Source organism: Haemorhous mexicanus, chromosome 7 (genome assembly GCF_027477595.1).
Source record: "Haemorhous mexicanus isolate bHaeMex1 chromosome 7, bHaeMex1.pri, whole genome shotgun sequence".
NCBI classification, from domain to species: domain Eukaryota; kingdom Metazoa; phylum Chordata; class Aves; order Passeriformes; family Fringillidae; genus Haemorhous; species Haemorhous mexicanus.
The window spans coordinates 24049327-24069281 of record NC_082347.1 but is presented as its reverse complement, the minus strand read 5'-3'; the positions used below and the strand labels follow the sequence as shown (position 1 = coordinate 24069281).

At 44.8% G+C, this 19955-nt stretch overlaps 1 protein-coding gene across 3 annotated transcripts; it reads right to left on the bottom strand.

Moving 5' to 3' along the window:
* Positions 1–548: 548 nt before the first annotated feature.
* Positions 549–19955, bottom strand: LOC132329885 (broad substrate specificity ATP-binding cassette transporter ABCG2-like). 3 transcript variants are annotated; one of them, XM_059851482.1, is made up of 16 exons: positions 19837–19955; positions 17439–17710; positions 16806–16865; positions 15413–15527; positions 13030–13182; positions 12173–12330; positions 10975–11126; positions 9655–9771; positions 8537–8802; positions 7896–7978; positions 7444–7533; positions 5646–5770; positions 5134–5288; positions 3621–3710; positions 2336–2451; positions 549–1441 (listed from the first exon to the last, which is right to left on the bottom strand). In XM_059851482.1, the coding sequence occupies exons 2-16, from the start codon at positions 17708–17710 to the stop codon at positions 1294–1296; spliced, it is 2100 nt and encodes a 699-aa protein (XP_059707465.1). In that variant the 5' UTR covers positions 19837–19955; the 3' UTR covers positions 549–1293. The 3 variants fall into 3 exon arrangements, with proteins under 3 accessions (XP_059707465.1, XP_059707464.1, XP_059707463.1); XM_059851481.1 differs by lacking the exon at positions 19837–19955 and adding an exon at positions 19224–19434 and having other exon boundaries at positions 8537–8799; XM_059851480.1 differs by lacking the exon at positions 19837–19955 and adding an exon at positions 19224–19432.

Here is a 19955-nt window from a genome sequence, read left to right as displayed (position 1 = left end):
TGTGCGGCACTGAGGAGACGCCGCTGCAGGAAAGAGACAAATATCCAGGTGTAAAACGTGGTACGAGGTTACTTTGCCCCACCCGTTACAGGCAGTGAAGCCTGGCTTCACCGAGAGCGCCTGGCTTGTGCCCGATGCGGCTGCGCCGTCAGTGCGCTCATTTCCCCCTTCCCACCGCAACCAGAGCGCTCATTGCAAGAGCACCGCACGCCCGGTTCAGGGGCGGCTGCCAGCCCGACCCTCACAGGCGGACTCTTCAGTCCTGTGTTTGAGGGTGTGTTCCTTTGGCTTAGCTGATCCACTTACATCTGCAGGTCTTAATGCGATTTAAAACCATCTATTCTGCTGCTGATGAGGTGAGACAAGTAGCAGTACAACAGTCCATCCTGTGAGGACTGTGGAAGACGTTGCTATAGTTGCCACAGCCATATCTACATAGGTTTTTTTTCAGACGAAAGTGTAAGTAACACTATAGTGCTACTTACACTATGGTCTGAAAAAAAGTAGTGCAGATAGAGCAGCTAAGAACTGAGTCTGTTGTTAAAAACTTCTGCCAATAGTAAGTATACAAATTTTTATTTAGAAAGTAATAAAGAAAAAGGGCATTCCCTCTCATCCTTTAAAGTAGTAAATATATTTCTTGCTGTTCATGGGGGAAGAGAAAGTTTTTCGGTTTCTTTTTCCCTGCAGTACAACAGTACATACTTATCTTCTTAGGTGAGATGTCTAACACCACTGCTATTTAGTTTTTAATGAAGCTTAAATTGTTTCTGGAAGTAGCTTCCACTAAGAAGCTACTACAAGTACAACTGTTCTTCCCTGGTAATGAGTGCTTGGTCTCTACTGACTTCAAACTCAAATGCACCTCCGACACGTTGTGAATAGTCTCTGTCTCTTCTCAGCTGTGACAAGCACTAACAAGGGACTACATATTATTGTGTAAGTGCCACCATCACCTTCCACCTTTTGTGATGGAGAAGCTCACATGTTCAATGGAATATTTTGTGTATAAGCTGGCCACAGGATAATAATGGTTTACAATATAAAGTTTGATATGCACCTAAGGAATTATGAGAATTGTATTTTTTTAGGAAAAATCACTTACACAATGTACATTAATGCATTTCTTCTTAAAACCCACAATACTGTGGAGATTATGCTCCAGAAACGGGAACAGGCTTCCCATCTGAAGTCCACTAAGTCAGATGAAACATTTTGGCAATCTCCAGTAGGCCCTAACAAGCTTTGTAGTTTTAACACCTGAGAAGCCGCAGGGCAAGGCAACACAGGAGTCTATGTGAACTTCCTCATAAACCGGAGTTTTGCATAGGCAATGATAAGGAAGATGACAGTCATGCAGAAGAGAGCCACTATGTTTTCCCACATTGCCCAGTCGGTAGGGGCAATTCCTTGGCTGCACAGGTATGCTTCACCAGAACACCTGCAGAAAAGCACAGGGCACAATTTCATATTACTATGTAGCACACATCTTCACATTACATCAAAGGTAATTACTTTTATTCGTGTTTCACAAAGATCCTTCTACCCTCAACTCTGCAAAACAGGTGATAGAAATAGAGAATCCATCACCAAATAAAACTCAAGGGACAAATCTAGATCTCTAGTTCTCATAATTTTTCAGTAGCAACCTAATTGTTCTTTATAGATAACTGGCAATTTATGAGGAAAGCTCAGAACCATCTTAAACCATGCTAAGTACAGAAGCATTAGCTTCTGCTCAACAATCACTGGAAGTCCCAAAGCCATGGAAACAGTACTCTAGCACTGTTTTCTGCAAAATGTTCAGCTTGCCATCTTTCTAATACAAATCACAAAACAGTTGCACTGCTACAGCTTAGGGGATCAATAGCCAAGAGCTATTCAAATGGGGCAAAATGGAGCACTGTGAGAGAGGTACCTTGGCTCTCTCTGTATCTACAGGGAGGTTAATATTTAAAAGGTCTGTGGAGGAGGCGTGTTTCTGATCACAGGTCTACTGCTTTCCAGCAACTCTGCAGCTGTCCACACACTGCATTTCCATTGTTAAGTGACCCTGGATTTCTTCAGGAAAACTGATCAATCAGGGCTAGGTTATCAAATACAAAACTTAATTTAGCTCATCTGTCTATTTTTACAAGTAAAGTTTCATCCCTACTTCACTCTTGGGTAATTATGAAGTTTTAGTGTATAATCCTGAAATAAATACTTTGGGACATGCTGTTGAGACTGGATTGTAAGTGGTTATTCTGCAAATAGTATAAAAATATGACACAGTCAGGCTTCCCTTAAAGCAAGTCATCACAATTCAGACCCAGAACCACCATGAGTTACTTACACTTCTTCTGAAGTATTAGGGGGACAACTGCCCGTGTCTTCCACTAACACTGTAGTATTTGAATTCTCCTCATCTCTACAGAAGTAGAGATCTCTGTACTCATTTACCTGAAGGGCCTAGGAAGAGAGGAAGACACAAGATTTTTGCAGAGCTCATGGTTTGGACTGGTAAAACTGAAACACTTCAAAGGAACTTGATTATTAGAATACATATACCACCATTCTTGGAATCATATGTTCACATTCCTTTTTATTTTCAAGCTCTTAGACACTGCCTTTCTTAGCAACTGCTCCAAGTTCTACATGCAGGGTGGTTTGGTGTCCCAGGCCTTCGTTTCAAAGTTACTTAACCACAGGTTTCTGTCTTGCCTGCTACAAGTTCCTGTTCATCCACATTCACCTGGGTCACTCTACTGATCCAGAAAATCATGTGGCTCCATGCAGATACCCCAGCATCACCACACTGAAGGCACAGCAAAGTCAGCCAAAGCAAGAGGTGAAAGGTTCCCCAGCACTGGCATCCTGCACTCACTGCTATCTCAGAGGACTCCTCTACATTGAGTAACACTGATAAACCATCTCAGTGGTACCCAAACAATGAGGTCTCACACATCTCCCACCCTGCACCAGCTCCAGCATTCATTTCAGTCATTGTTACTTGAAGTAGGACATTGTTTCTTCCAAAGAGGCTTGGCAAGGATGCAAACAGGAGATGGAAACACAACTCCCACCTGTGACCTGCTCTATTTTCTGTGTTCCAAGCAGCTGCACCCTTAGATTTCTGGTACCCCAGCTCCTTACTATTCAGAAAAGTAAAATTTCATTTCAGAGGAAGCCACACTGAAGACTGAGACACTCGTGCACTATAGTAAATCCCTTAACCAGTTGGAAAGTCATTGGCCCCAGACTGGCAAGCCATACAGTAGTGTCTGGAGAGGTTGGACAACACTTCATTTTATTCTAAACCACAGGGATCAACTACTCAGGCTAGGAATTAGTGCCTGACTGGACAGCTTGCTCTACAGCTGTCCAAGCAGCACTAATTCTGTAGCAGAAAATCTTGGTTCAGTCCCTGAGACTTACAGCTCTCAAACAGAGTTCTAAATTTCACTTCTTTTTTGAGGCTGGCTGGCTTTTTGTTTGTTTTTTTTTACCACCATATTCATGCAACGAAACAAACCAAATTTGGCTTTTAAGAGAACTTCGTACTTTATACTCAAAACCTTTCCAGGAAGCAGCAGTGTGGCTACATTACTCAGAGGAGACCAATGCCACTTTCTACTCACAGTGAGGCCGTATCGAGGGATGCTGAAGTACTTGAGCCAGTTCAGCCAGCCCATTACTGAAGGGAGGTTCACTAAGAGGCCAGAAAAGATCTGAAAGAGAACACAGGAGATTGATGAGTCACAAACTCTGTTTATTGCAAATAATAACATTCCTGCACAGATGCCACAGCTCCCAGCAGAGGTGCACTGGGATTGATGGACCTACTACTGCTGTCATCCCTGTACCCACAGACATGAGTTAGAGCCCTGAAGTATTCCCATGCCACTGGCCCAACTGCACACCTGAGTACTTCAGCTGAGCTGCTTGCAATGAAGCCAGAAAGGCTTTCTACACTCACATGTGAGCTAAGAAGCATGATCACAACTTCTTACTCAGGAGGACCGTTCTATGGTAGAGCTAAGCAGAGGCTAAAGAAGGATGACTGGGAGATGAAAGAGTAGAGAATCAAAAAGAAGAAAAATGGGGAACTTTAAGAGGTGTTATTATTTCAGTCTTCCCCTCTGTCCTACATCTTTTATCCATGCTTTCTCTCATCTGGAAAAATATTTGCTTTTACTTCTTATAACAAGTGGTCTTCATAGCTAAACATGATACTTCAGCCTCTGCTTCATCACAAGTGATCTTGTGTTTACCCCACTGACTTTCAGGACATGCATGTGTCACTCCTTATACACCGTGACTTAACTCAGTGCACATCAGCTGCCCTTCACTACACGTGCACACTTCTCACCCATAGTGAGCAGTTAAAGCAGGGCACTGTCACTTGCCTTATTGCAAAAGGAGCTTAAATTGCAAATCAAAGAATAAGGGAGATACTGTGACTCAGTATGTACACAGACAGTGACCAGGAATCATCTAACAAGAAATAAGTAACTTGGTAGGTTTCACAGTCAAGACACTTCATCACCAGCATCATTCTTTGAAAAAGAACTCATAGTTCTCACGTCCAAGTAGTCAAAATTTCTCTCTCTCTTGTTCTCTTCCTTAAAAAATCCTTGGGGAAGAGTATTGAAATAATTTCTTGAACCCCAGGGTAATACTGAATTACAAAAAGAGAGGGTTTGTACCTTTTGTACCACTTGGGCATCAAAAATTAATGCAAAAAATCAACAGATCTAAAGTTTATTTCAAGGCTTTTTCCTTTTAAATTATCTAGTTGATCACTTAGATACTGGAAATGCAAGATTTTTTAAAATCAGTTTTGTAAGGACAATTTAATTTAAAAAAAGCAACACGTGTTTGGGGTTTGGAAAGCTCTGGTGGCATCACAACTACATGGTTTGGAAGGCTCTGGTGGCATCACGACTACTGAATTACCCAACCCTTAGACTACAAGCTGGCAGCAGTATATCTTTGACTACAGTGACAATAAAATCACCAGCATGGAGCTGACATGCCACTGGACTATAGATATTTTAGCCTGCCTAGAGTAAGTTCAGCTCAGTCTTCTTAGCTGGTCTCACCTCTTCCCTCCCCTCCACCAAAGGAGTACACACACCCTAGTATACTTACAAGCATCAGGACAAAACAAATGGTGATGAGCAGATTGGCCACGGCCACCACATCCATGCCAGCACTGATAGCCAGGGACATGGCTGTGGCCGTGTAGGACACCAGTATCAGGGTCAGCATGAAGAAGAAGAACCGCCCTGCAACAGCTTGGTATCCTATCAAAAAGCAGAAAGGTTAAGAGTCCAGTAAACAACCACATGATGAATTCCAGAGAGGTACCCTTGGATTCCTATACAAGACAGGCAAATCAGGAAGAAACACCAAGTCTGGAGTTGGTAGGAACTTTGCATGCTTCAAAGGCCCAAAGAGCATTACCAAAAGATGCTGTCAGGTAGGTCCCTGTGTTATATTGCAGGTGTCTCTGCCCCTGCCCCAGAGTGCTCCGAAGTTATGATGCCAAGCACTTAAATCAGTTGAAAGTTCAAGTAGCAGTATGTTATAGCTCCAAGAATCTGGCTAAGTCAGAAATGTGTTGGAAGACAACAGGTTCAATGAAAGCATCAATTCTTTACCAATCATCCAGTAACTGATGCATGAGAATATGATGGCTGGAGTAGTTCTCATGGGCAGCAGATCTCCTATCATCAAGGCCAGGAAGTAGGCAGACACACGGTAATATCCACTGGTGTACTGATGGCTGCGAGGACAGGAAGGAGGGGAGTTGTACAGGTTTAGAGGTTCTCTAGGAAGCAGGCTCAGAGTGTGTGTTTGATTTATCCTGATTTGTTTTCTGTTCTTTCTACCACTGACTCCTCTCTATGCAAATTGCTTATATTCTCTGTGCTATCACTGCCACTCTATTGAGTAAAGTCTGATCTTACAGCACACCAAGGAACGTGAATGAAACACTGTGTGACTGCTAAGTAAAATATCATAAAAAAACTCCTAAGTCCCTTTTCAAAGAAAAAGATCCTTAACACAAGAGCACAGGGAAGCATTACACTTCTATAAACTGGAGGAACACTTCATCCACTGCTAACTCCTACAGCTGCTTCCAGGGAAGAAGGAATGATACCCAACAATGGGAAAACACTGTTGGGACATCAACTCACCTCCAGTTCAGGGCAATTAAATGTCATTATGATTGTTTTGCTGCTTAATGGAGTTCATGAAAAGATGCTTTAACAGGTGAGGTACCTAAACCCCCATTGACACAGCTGGTAAACTACACTGGGAAGCAGGGCAGACTAGCAAGAAATGGCAGTGTGGGGGAATTTCACTCCTGAGCAGCTCTTAGGGACAATATCAAGCTGCTCTGAGCAGCCTGTGGGTGGACATGGACATTGCAGGCATAAATCTCCAATTTCCATTTTACTACACAGGATCTGTCTCTTGCTCTTCTACTGCATGAGCTGGAGGCACCTCCAAACTACACTTTCAACATATATGTATGTATACATGTGTGCATACTGTATCTACATGCATTTACATATGTATACATGTAGAGGGTGATCTTGTCCCCCAATGAGTTGCAACTGGATCAGTTGCTGAAGATTGAAGGTGGGCCTGACAGGCCACATCTGTAACCAGCAAGAACTAGTGATATATAAGAGTAAGGAAAGAGGAGTGAGGGGAGTCAGGTTACTACTGCAAGGACCTGGAACAGTCAGCACATAGAGGAGCTGCCTGTGAGGAACATCAAGAAGGTATGAAGCTCTGATAATATGAAATCCTTGTGCTATGATGATGCTAGAACTCGTGATATCTAAGACAACATATACACACATACAAAAGCATATACATACATAACTATTAAGATATTTTACATAAATAATATTATAAGTAAATAACTCTATTTAATTACATATTAATTACTTATAACAACAATGTAATAATCAAACACATCCCTCTAAGATGCGCTTGATTATTAACAAGCTCTTGTACACCAGACAGCGGCCCCCTTCATCTGTGCATCCATTGCAAAGTTTTTCCAGGGACTCTCCCTTCATTTTTGCCCAGTCTTGCCACTTTAGGACCACTGCAAGACTGTGGGTCAGCCCTTAAGAGAAAGGGGGCAGGAAGGATTCACAGTCTGCAGGATTCACATGCAGACCTCAAAACCATCTGTTACCAAAAGTGGGTAGGAAAAACAGTAAGCTGTCACACAGCAAGCAAGTAAAAGCATTTCCTCCTTCCCCCAGCTCTTAGCATTTCAGCTCCCTGCTCTACAGACTATTTTAGCATTACTATTACAATCTGATGTTGCAGGGGAGCAATCAAGTCTCTGGTGGTAATAATTTTCTTCAGCGTGTAAGATACTGCCCCATCTCATTTCAGGGTATGAGACAGTCCAAATGCCTTACTGCTTACACAAATAGTTTCTTGTCTCTGATGAATAATTCAATTGCAGAAACACTGGAAAAACACTGGTTTGTAGTGACAAAAAACAAGGATCCAACCCTAGAAGGCAAAACAGAACAGCAGAAAAATGAGGGAACAACCAGATCAAAGAGTGGCAGCCTCAGACATCATCATACCAACAAGTCAGTGCTTTTCACTGTCCATAGAATGGAGATATTTAGTTGCTACCGTAAATCTTAGCTGTATCCTTTATCTTCCCTTTTACATCCCCTTTGTACTTATGTACAAGCCTGACAGAACTGTGGCCCCTTTAGGACCTCTGGCAATTCCATGCTGCAGTGCACTGAGACTTGTGAACCCAACCCTTCTTTGTATTTCAAGTGGATTCCAAGGCCTTCCTTCCCTGTGGCTCAAACCTGTCTGCTACAGATAGAAAAATGAGCAAAGCTTTTTCATCTTACCGATTCTGAATGCCACTTCGGTCCAGTTTTACACCAAAAAAGATAGCACCCACAACCAAGGCTAGAATTATGGTCACTGCAATCTAGAAGTGGAAAGAAGAAAGGTAAAAGGAAATCCTTCAAGTAAGTAAAAAAGTTAGCAACTAAGATTATTAAGTCATATGCAGGGCTTAAAATTCACACCTGTCTAAAGCCTTGCTCTTGTGAGGCAATGTATGCCTGTGACACACCCAATTAAAATCCTTATGACAGTTTTTCAGATTTTAACCTCTTCACTTTTCTACTTTGTTCTTTGGCTATGAGAGTTTAGTAGAAACATGCTTATAGAATAACCAAGTTTAAGTTTTTAAGTGAGGCACAAAATTAGTATAACCCAAGAAGATCCCTATGTGACCCAGAGAATGGAGCACTTATCCCCCCCCCCCCCCAATCTTCAGTGCAGTAGTTCTTACGCTAAACTAAACTGGAGACTTTTTCCAAAGGCCACAAAGGTAGCTGAGCATCTCACTTCAATTACATGGCAGTGGCACAGGACTTTTCTGTTTCCCTAACTGCCTTTGAAAACATGTTCTGCCCCACAAACTGCAGATTATAAGATGGAGAGCAGCAAGAGTTTGAGACTTTTAGCAACTGTTACCTACTTGTGCAATGGAGGCCTGTGGGTTCCTGATGAGATTTTTCAGGGAACGCTTGGACACCCAGTACAGCTGAGTGAAGAATCCATTTGCATAGGTGATTTCATGCTCCTGCTTGGATGGTCTCTGCTTGCTCCCCTGTCTAAGCTCCACTTTCCCCAGTGCTTCCTTTGTGCTCTGATACAGGCTCGAGCTGAGATACTTCTGGTGCAGCACATCTACCACATTGCTATGCACGTTGTCTTCTGTCACTCCATTTTCACTGCTCACTTCTGAGTGAGAAAAAGAAGATATGGCTAGTGATTCCCTATGAACCTGACCTTCAGATATGGCCCGTCAATAAGTTCAGCAATTCTGGAGGCTGAAGAAAAAGGCAGAAATGTGCTGAGAATTTGAGTTGTTCAGGCCTTAGCCCTGAGTTTAGGAGGCTAACTTGAGTGAGAGTTTTGTCCTACATTTTTAATTGAACCTAGCTAATCTGCCCATTCTTTCTGGCACAAAATGGTCATATTCTTGTAACATCGCACCAGAAAACCTTTCTTTCATTGAATTTGGGAAAAAAACAATGTTTGCTCTGATTCACATCACTTCGGTGATGTGAACTGCTGTGTAACTGCTTTACAAGATCTGCTCCCTTATAGTCCTTCAGTCAGTGATGTGCTACATGATCCCCAAGCAAGTATTTCCAAACATATCACTCACTATATTGGTAGAGAATTTGTTCTTTAACAGTTCCAATCTCTTTCACTCTCCTGTAAATCCAACACTCCTTAGCCATCTACCGAGTCTTCTCAGCAGCAGCCTCTTATGTGACTGAAAACTTGTCAGCTGCCTCTTGATACTAAGCAGTTCTGGTTTTTCCAGTCTTTCCCTCACAGGCTTTTTAAAATTTTTTGGTATTTGTCATTGCTCTCCTATACTACTGAAGTGAAAAAAAATCCATTTAAAAAGTTTTCTGATCTTTTTAAAGGAGCCCAAAACAAAGTATATCTATTAGTAGGAACAATGAAAAAATAATGAAATGCCCTTAGACTCAAGGAAACCTAGAGAATAAAAGCTTGCCATCACCACATACAATTTCCCTTCTACACTAGCCAGCAGTGAATTACTCCTTGGCAATTTACCTTTTCCTGAGTCCACAGGTCCATGATCTTCCTTGCTGGCTGCCACAGCAGTTGAATCACCATTTATGACATCGAGGAAGAAGTCAGCTGGATTATTGAAGGGTTCACATTCATATCCTTAAAAAAAAACACAGAACAAATCAAACTAAAACCACACATGCAACGTGTTTGCATTGCCCAGGGCACACCTCAGAAGGTCAGGTCTAATATTATATCACTTTTCCATAACCCTGTTATCAGAAAACTTCACTGCTTTTCATAAGTGTTACTTTACAGCCGTAGATGGACAGGATTTCAGAGATGGTGAATCCAGGGTATCTAAAGAGCTTCAAGGTTGCTTATTCACTGATTTCAGGTGAGGAGGAATCTCTAACTTGCTTCTACCACAACTCAGTATGGACAACTCTTGCCTCCTTCCCATTGCTGTTCAACCACATTCCACTCTGAAAGACACACAGCTCCTCAGCAGAGGTTCCTGGATGTCTCCTCTACAGCCTCAGATATTTCTTCCAGAGGCTCAGCTCCTGTTGGTGTTTCCCTGGTCACAAGGATGAGGAAGGGTTGTCAAGAGCAGCTTCTTATAATACAGGTTTAAGTATGGGACAAGGAGGAAATTAAAAACAAACAAACCCAAAGACACTTCTACATCTTCCCTGAGAGAAAGGAAGTAGGCTACTAAGAGGAGGAGCAGAAGGACTGACGTTGGTTAAGGCACCTCCGTTAAAGCCAGGGAAAGCTTATAATCTAATGTGTCCATGGTTGTATCTAAAGATTGGAAGTCCACTCCACATTCTCTGTTCATTACAGTCAGACACCCTTATCCTGCTTACTTGAACAGAGGGCAGCCACCCAACAGTGCAACTATTAACATATCTTAAGACACACCCTAATTCTGTCCTCTTGGTTGCCCACCTGCATTCAGTCTAGAGCATACTTTTGGATCAATCTGTACAGATTGCTGCCAATCTGCAAGCAGTGGTTCAAAAACCACTGGATCTGCCACCAAGGCCTGGTACAACTACAAGCATTATCTTGTCTGTTGTCATCATGCTTATACATATCCAAGTGATTCTTGGTTTTTGTCCTCATGCAAGGCAAAACAACGGCAAGACAGAGCCATACTCTCTTGTCTGAAAACGTTTAGGTTTCTCATTCTGTCTTTTTCCTGTTCTAACATAACACTGCTTAGATGGTATGCGTACAGTTTCTAACATCCCAGTGATAAAAAGCATGGGCCTGTTATCCCATGCTAGGGCAAGAATATACACACAGATTTAACTCATGAGCCGGTTGCTTTTGCTTTTGGCATGGAAGACTTACCAATAGAACTGAAGTACTCCAGGGCGTGTTTCGCAGGACCGTGGTACAGCACCTTTCCTGAAGCCAGTAATGTCAGACTGTCAAATAGCTTGAATATGGAATAACGGGGCTGATGGATGGAAAATATGATGGTTCGCCCTCTTCTTGAGAGCCTGACATAGAAACAAAATATCTTTAAAGTACACCACTTTGAATTTCAGTAAGGCAAACCCCAAGTATCAAAATCCAAGACAAATACTTGGCAACTTCTCAGGGTTTTGGCCCAGAAAAACCTACTCTCCCTTCTCTGTCACTGTATCAGATGCTGCCTGAAAGACAGCACCCATCATTATAGGAGACCATCACTGAAGCCCAGGTAGCCTAAATATGATGTCTGTAGCTAGCACAGCCTGAGGCCACAGCTGTGTATAAACCCTCCTTAAGTGTTTTTTATACCAGATGTCAACCTGACTAATGGAACAGTCCTACTGCACTCAATGGCAGTACCAGGTGATACTTATCAGTCTGTGAAGTCTGGCTAGCTGACATTTCTCTTAGCTCTTCTGCTGAAGATTTACTCTAAAGAAAATTCAAACCAAGTTTTCCTTGAAGTTTGTCAGATGCTCTTTCAAGTGCTTTAGCACTGATGCCCAACAAGGACCCTTGATGATCAAAGACCTACATCCACAATCCCCAGACCAAAGCACCCCCCACAAGCAAAACCAGACAACATGCCACAAACCCAGGAGCAGGATTAGAAAGTCATTCTCATTAAATAACCTTCTTTTGTCCTCCTTGCATGTAACTTTATTCTCATTGTCAGAAGACAACTCATCTCCACAACATAGGACACGCAGGGTAAATTTGCAGGTAAAGTTTTACATGAGTTCAAGATTCTTGTTGGGTAATAGACTCAGATGGAAGGCCAAGAAATTATGATTACAAGGCCTGACCTTCCAGTCCACTCTTTGTTGTGGCAAAGGGAAGCTGTCCAAGCTACATCTGCTTTTTGGGCTCAAATCCAATGCTTGCGGTGGAAAGATTCCCATAAGCTTAAAAAGGCTTTGGAAGAGACCCAAACAAGTAATTTACCACTACTTCTGAGTATATTTGTCTAGTTTTTTAAAGGAGCACTAAAACTACTCAGTCATAAGAACATTCCTTTTCTTACTAATGAGTTGACAACCAAATTGCAACACACTGAAGCACTGACTCTTACTTCTTCAGAAGGATGAGGACTGCATTGGCTGTGCTGGCATCAAGGCCAGTTGTTGGTTCATCCAAAAAAAGGACTGGTGGCTCTGTGATGAGCTCCATCCCAATGTTGGTTCTCTTCCGTTCCCCTCCAGACACTCCCCGGATTAATTCAGTTCCTACCTGTATGCAGAAGAGAAGAAATCAGGTATTTTTAACAAGACCCAGTCAATACATGCTCTGGAGTTGTGGGCTTTCCACACCTAGCAGCCATTTTCAGTTTCAGAGTCCCTTTCATGAACTCTAGGACCAACAGCAGGTGAGTTTGACTCAGTGTGAGGGATTGTGTAGCAGTATGCTAAGCCTGATTTTCAGAGGTACCAGGTACCTTATGACTTCACTGACAAGGAAGAGACAGAGTGGGGCCACAGCATTCAGAGGAGGCATTGGTGTGCAGGGATGCCTTTTTTTGGTAGCTTGCCTGTTAAGCTCCACACAGAACTTTTCCATCAAAGACCAGTTTTTCATCCCTCAGAGCTTTCAGAAATGAGAAAACAATTTTCTTGTCTTGTTCCACAAAGCCAGGAAGTGACTGAACAACTTTCCAAGAGTCGCGTAGTAACTAAGCAACTCTTTCCCTTCTGAATTTATACAACACGCTGGACATGACCCAAAATCTTCCCCGTTTAGTAGCAAATACAAATACCTCTCTCCAAGCTCCCTCCTGAGCTGGAGACTGATTTCTTGCATGCAATATGGTTTAGTCAGATTCCTGTTTGGCTTCCTGTAACTGCTCTACACACACACCATACTGCACAGAGACAAGTCATTCAATTTGTCACAGGTAGTAGGATTTCTGAGAAAAGTGTTCTTGCTGCTCACCTTAGCATCAGCCACTTTGCTTAATCCCAACTCATTGATTATCTGGGTGACTCGCTCTTCCTTCTCTTTAATGCTGATGGAGCTGGGGAGTCGCAGCGCAGCAGAAAATTGCAGGTTCTCCCTCACTGTCATGGTGCCCATAACAACATCATCCTGAAAGTACAAATGGACAGTTGGAAAGACTCCTCAGCTGCTGAGTGGGCACAGGAGTCACTTAGTGGCAGTTACTGGATAAGCTGTTTGCGTACCACAGTGGAACCCAGACTGAAGGACAACTCCTCCTTCAAATTTTACATAACATGAAATTCAAAGTCCTTCAGTAGCAGTCAAGGAGAGACTGTAGCTCTACAGGCTCCACAGCTTATACCAAGCACCTCATCAGCCTGCTTTTGGGCTGAGAAGTTCAAGTGCAGACAGTGCCGCTGTGTACTGCATCTGCATTTTTCTTACTAGCCAAAGTGAGGCAGAGCAGGTAGTGATTTTGTAGAGTTAAACTTCTGTCAGTCCAGTTGGAGCCAAAGGACACTGCTAGTGCTCAGTGTTCAAGGAAGAGACACTCAGGGAACCATCCTGGTCAGCTCTGTTCCCAGTTACAGCACCTGCTGAGTTCAGCTGCCAACAAGGAGCTTTCCCCAGCTCCTCACTGGCAGTTTCTCAGAGAAGCAAGAGTACTGCACCAAGATGCTCCTGCCATGTCTCAGCTATGTACAACTCTGAGACCTAAGACTTTATTCTAAGGGTTACAAAAGCTCCAACAATAATGTGCACTTAAAGGGAGAATCATATCTATCCAGCTGACAGACCTGGGCAGCCTACAGCAACCTGCAACAACCATGAGCCAAATAAGAGATTTGTCATCAGGTCCATTCAGAAGAGCTCCATGCACCTCCATCACCCCCACTTTGGTATATGTACCAATTCTGTATCCTACAGTATGATGAGAAAAGGGCTGCAACACTGGGTAGCTGCTAAGAAACATGCCTGTTAAATCAGCTATCTTTGGAAGACATTCCCTAAGCTGCAGGGCAGCAGATTCTTCCCTGCTTTGGGACTCTGCCCATGTCAGATGTAGTGCATCACTAGCACACATGATATACAAGTCAACCATGTTTGGCACTAGAGTCAACAGAGGAAGACAAGAATGCGCTGCTTTGCTGCCAAAGATGGTTTAGGCATTTCAAACCTTCCCTTCTCACAACCCCTCAGTCTCTGACCCCGGCCTCCCATTCTCCACTCTCAGATCCACCAACAGAACTGCTGGGCCACTACACTGGAAACTAAACTGTGGATTTAAGCTTAATACCAAACATAACCAACAGTGGCATGACACCTCCACTCTCAGCATGAATGGAGAGACCACCATCAGTTTTATAGGGATAACATATGACTTAGCATGCCTATATGCTTATCTGCATAAAAATGATTCTATAATTATGTATTTAGGACTTAAGTATTGTTTGTAGTTTTTGATCCATCTTTATTGATCCAGGGAGTACTGCATGGGGTGGGAAGGGGGAGAGACCATTTAACATTTCACCAAGTTGCTTATCATTTTGAAGTTATGTTTGGTTGCCCTGGACATTTGAGAGACAAATGTCTCTAACTGGGACCACTTGTGAGAAACTTACTGGCTTTTCATCAGCCACTGAGGATTTGGGGATCTCTGACCTGCAGGACCAAGACTTAGCACCAGCCTCATCCCATGGATCCTGCAAAGCCCCCCAGCTGGCAGCTTTCAGTTGCCTGTGTTACATCTGCCTGCAGTCAGAACCCTGGATGGTTTCCAGATTTGGCCTCTCTTATGACTGCCAAGAATCCCCTTCTCCCCAAGCTCCCCAGAGCTTTGAGGGTCTATTATTGGTCCAGGCCTCCACCCACTTCCGCAGATTCAGCTGGCTTTTCCTGTCTCCGAGTGGAATGAACCTCTGTCACAGCCAGCTAGAATCAGAGGAAGAACAGCAGGGATCTATTTATTTCCTAGAATTATTGCCTGATAGTTTGAAGGTACTTCTGCCAGCTAGAACAGCTTCTGAGTTTAACAACAAGAGATTTTGGGTGTCATGGTTTTTTCCCTCCCTTTTTTAAGGATCTTTGCTAGCACTTCAGGGCAGACCCCAAAGGCCAAGTCACAGTAGCCCAGCAATTTGGGCATCCATGTGGCTGTGGGGAAGACACACCTCTGTTCTTGACTAGGCTGGAGTAACAGTTTGATCTTAATGTCTTCCATATCCCAGATTAAAACCAAAAACTGTAACAGCTGATTTATCAAATTAGGCTCTGTAGGGATCACTAAAAATTACCTAAACTAGTCGTTGATGCTTCATCATCTTATGTGGTCTTCCATCCCAAGGTCTCCCAGGCCTCCAGGAAGGCAGTTACTCACCTGCACAACATATCCTGAGATGCACTTGAAATTTGGAGGTTGTGGGATGCCATCTATAAGCACTTCTCCAGACAGACCTGCTGGGTCCTTTCTGGCAGCCAGCACATCTAGGAGACTTCAGACAAACACCAAACATTAGGTTTTGCAATAACTGCTGCTTTTACCCTTGACTGGTTAAGTACCACCAGCCAGGACCCAGCCTGCTCACAGTGTGCTTCAAACCAGAGGGCACAGGAAGGGGCTTCCCCTACTCTGCAAGCTTTAGCTCTTTGTACAGAAAGTCTGGTGTACATCCAGGATTTTCCAGCACACGGTGTGCCACAGCAGTATGGCAGTGTACAGACGCTCACAATTCACAACAGTCAACCCCCTACAGACATAAACTTGGTCTGTGTATTTACAGATAACCTCAAATGCACAGAGACAAAAGCACCCTGCTGAGTCGTTGCAGGCTGCTCTCCAGCCCGGGGAGCACTGAACTAACTCCTCTTATCTCAAGGAAATTAATCCATATGGGTGTAAAGACAGGAGTTAAGATTAATTCTAGAAAGTAATTTTTTTTAATGTATCACTGGGTTCTCCTTACTGCCAGTGCAGAGGCCAGCCTGTCTGCCAGATAAGTAAACTGCCTTGATGAAATGCTGCTCTTGAAAGCAAGCTGATTAACCAACAGTCTCCTTAGAAAAGAAGATCAATGGTCATCACAAAGACAGGCCTGTGTGAACCCTGGCCATATTTCCAAGTGTCTGACACTGTTAAAGTCAGAGACTGACAAAGAGCTCTCTTACCACAGGAGAGAAAAGAGCATTAGCACTGGATGGAAACAGTCTACATGGCATTTCTCTCTACATGGCATTTTCTTCATCCAAACAACTCAAGAATGTGTGCACCCCCAACAGCCGGCCATAGCCAAGTTGGGGTAAGGATCCAGAGCATCCTACAGACTACATTACACCATACTACTGTCAATTGTCACAGAAGGGTCTGGCCTAGCAGCTTCAAGGAAGTCTTGTTGCAGAGAGATCAGAGGGGGTGACATCTTCCATGCCCCAGGGGAGCTTGTACCCCATCCCCACTCCATTACCAGTCAGAACAGAGCCTACATCTGAGCTCCAGACACCCCAGTTCTGCCTAGTATCTTAACTCAGGCCATCACCAAAGGTAACTGCAGTAATATGGAGCACCAACTGGAGCAAATGAAGCATGTGACAGTCATGGTGCAAGAACTTCAGCAAAGCTGACGGAGGGGCAGGAGGTCAAGCTGCATCACCAGATTTCTCAAAGGCATGCAAAGGTCTAAGCATGCAGATACCTCACATCTGCCCTAACCCTCAGAATCCCAAATATACTTTGAACATCTGACTGTCCATTTAAAGGAGCAGAAGGTACTCACGAAGATTTCCCACTCCCTGTTGGCCCCAGGATAGCATTCAAGCCTGGTTTCATAATGCCACTGGAAGAAGGAAAGAGCTGTTAACAAATAAGGACATTTACAAGGACCACCCATATGCAGATTTTAGTAGATGTGAGATGTAAACAAAATGCTATTGAAAGAAAAACCTCAGAGATTAAAAACTTAAATCTGAAATCAATAAGCATTTTTCCTTTCAGTCCCAGACTGCCAGTCAGAACAAAATGAAAACTGGACATAAAAAGCAATCTATGTAAGACAGAAATTAAGTGTCTTCCCTGCTCAGCAGGGTCTTGAAAAAAAGCAACAACTGCTCTCTGTTGCTCATTTCCTCTGACTGCACCTTGAACCATAGTTAAGGGAACCCTCAGATCTTCTGGCAGAAGAGTTCACAGAAGTTTGATCCTAATTTGCTCAGATCAATAACTGAAACTGCTTCAGCTATATCCCTTTTTGCCTAAAAGCAAACCAAAGTGCTTACATGAACTGCTGACTGGCAGGAGGGCAGTAATTTCTGTACCAGCACAGCTGGATCTGGAAGGTGACAGGAGGTCACTGGTTCACAGCAGCAGATTAGTTCCTACCCTCTAGTATTTCATTTAAGCAAATACTTACTTAACATTATGAAGGATCTTCTTTTCCACAATTTTCCGTTTACAAAGGAATCCACTGGACTGCTTAACGGAGTACTGGATGTTATGGAAACTCACAACAGAGCCACGAGGAGATCGGAGGGACTCTTGTGTTGGAACAGAACGTTGGAAATTGCCCACTCCTTCCTCTTCTCCAACAGAAATAATGCTGGGATCAAACGTGTCTGACATGTTCTTGTTAAACAGGCCAAGCTCCACTGCATGGAGGTCACTGCTGTTTTGAGCAGTTCCCATCTGTCAAGACGAAGAACACAGAAACACACAGGGAAGGAGACATGTGAACAATGATTTCTCCAGAAAGTGTCTTGGAAGAGCAAGTTCATGCACACCACACCAATCGGTACACATGCCAAGTTTCCAAAAGGACGGACATCCGCACCGGAAGACATCCAGTAGTCAGTCCCCAAAAGGCATGGAAACCCACAGATTTAGAACCTTTAAGGACAAGAAGTATGTCCTCGAAGTAAATAATGCTTGCTCAAAGGGCATCTAATGAGGCAAAAACAAGCCTACCTCTGATGGTCACCATCTTTTGCAACACAGTCGGTACTACTAGTGGAAGCTGTTACCACTTGGAGAGACTCAAGCTCACCTTCTTCAGTCATAACATGTTTATCGCCCTACTCCCCAACAAAGCCAGCAAAGAAAGCCTATTAGTGAATCCATATAAAGAACCACAGCAAGAAAAATGTTTGTGTTTACAAAAATGAAGGCCAGTCACATGCATCTTGTTTGCTGCACAAGTCTGTTTCAAAGATATCAATGTGATTAAAATAACAATTACACATGCTAAAAATAACTGATGCTGCGGAAAGCCAAGGTGCTCATCAGGTTAAAAGAGCAAGGAGAAAGACCTGTCCACAAACACTTTCATAGCTAATTTCTTGGATTTTGTGTGAAGGTAGAAGTATCCCACCAACCACCCCTTTCACACCATCTGCACTTCTTTCCTCACAGGACTGAGAGGGTGATACCTAGTAAAACCACCACTACAGCAGTAGTAGATTTCTCAGGAAGAGAGAGATGGCCACCCTATTAGGAAACTGGAGCTACAAAAGCCAGATTTAAAGAAATGAGAATTGTCCTTTCCTCTCTACCTCTTCCTATTAATGAAAGCTCAACAAGTTGCGTAAGTTTTCTCCTGTATAAGCAAAATAAAAATCAGGGGCAAAGGAAGGGTTGTTTAGTTTGAACCCATACTGAACTCCAAGCCTAGTCACCCCTGGGAAACAGCACAGGATATGCTGGTTACATCAGCAAGAGATGGCTTATACACTTGAAAGGTTGCACAACAGATGATGAGAAAAGAAAAAAAAAAGAAAAAGAAAAAGAAAAAAAGGATGATAATGACACTAGGGACAAAGACCTTGTTAGACTTTCGAACATTTTTCTTCTATCTGTCCTAGCTAGGTTCTGCGGTTTAGTTCACCGTACACCCTTTTATGCAGGTTTTTGTAAAGCTACCGATTAGCACTGGCAAGCACGAGGACGAGAAGAGCCTAGCAGAGGCTACAGGTAGGCGGGGGCTGCAGCAGCACCTCACGGCAGCGCCCCTCTGTCTCCCACCCACGTCCCGCGGGCCGGTTTCTCCACTAAACCGGAGCCACGACCCGGTTTAGTGGAGAAACGACTAAACCGGGTCGTGCTTCGCTCTCCTCCCCCAGCCCGAGCCCGCCCGCGGCGCAGCCCCGGCCCCGCCAGGAGCGCTGCTCGGCCGCCCCCGGCCCGGCCCGGCCCGCGCCGTTACCTCGCGGCTGCCGCGGCGCTCAGAGTGGCAGCGGCTCTGCCTTGGCGGCGTTTTATAAGCGAGTCCGAACGGCGGGTTACATAAAGCGGCGGCGGGGAGTGCCGGCGATGGCACCCAAACCCCGCCGGTGGCGGGCGAAGGCGGCGGTGATAGAGCCGCGGGCGGCGCGACCCCCGGGGCGGTGCCGGCGCCGTGCGGGGCCGAGCCCGGCTGCGTGAGGGCCGCGCTGCGAAAGCGCTGCCCCCGCCGGCAGCCCTGGGCCCGGGGCGGCGGCGCGGAGCAGCCCCCGAGTGCCGGGGTGCCGCGGGCTGCCGGCGCTGTCAGCCCGCCTTCCCGGGGCGGGGAGAGCAGCGGGCCAAAGCCGCGGTGTTCGGCCCTGGGAACCCCCGAGGCGGGCGGCGGACACGAGGCGCGCCGTGAAATGCTCGCGGTCCCTGCGCACCCCGGCACGGGAGGGACAGACCGGGAGTGGGAGGCAGCGCCCACTGTCCCCACTGCCCTCCCACCTCCTGGAAAAGTCATCACCCCCGGGGCATGGGTCCAGTCCAGCCGGGTCAGCTGGGGCCATTGGCCGCCCTAACAGCCCTTCCCAGGGTGACGCTCCCACTCCGACCTCGCCCCTTCCGTGGCACTGTGCGCCTTGGTGGGCCCAGAGCGGGTCCGGACGGCCTGCTGGGATGAGCCGTTGTCCATCAGGTTGCCTCTCCGTGCTGCTTCGTTCCCAGCTAGGGG

What these genes read in the sequence shown, in the direction of transcription:
- LOC132329885 (XM_059851482.1), bottom strand. Translation starts at nt 17,710, where the DNA reads ATGGGAACTGCTCAAAACAGCAGTGACCTCCATGCAGTGGAGCTTGGC. An exon ending in GCAAAGTGGCTGATGCTAAG is followed by an intron (nt 12,331 to 13,029) that starts GTGAGCAGCAAG and finishes TTCTGCATACAG; the next exon opens with GTAGGAACTGAATTAATCCG. An exon ending in CACAGGCCTCCATTGCACAA is followed by an intron (nt 7,979 to 8,536) that starts GTAGGTAACAGT and finishes TTCCACTTCTAG; the next exon opens with ATTGCAGTGACCATAATTCT.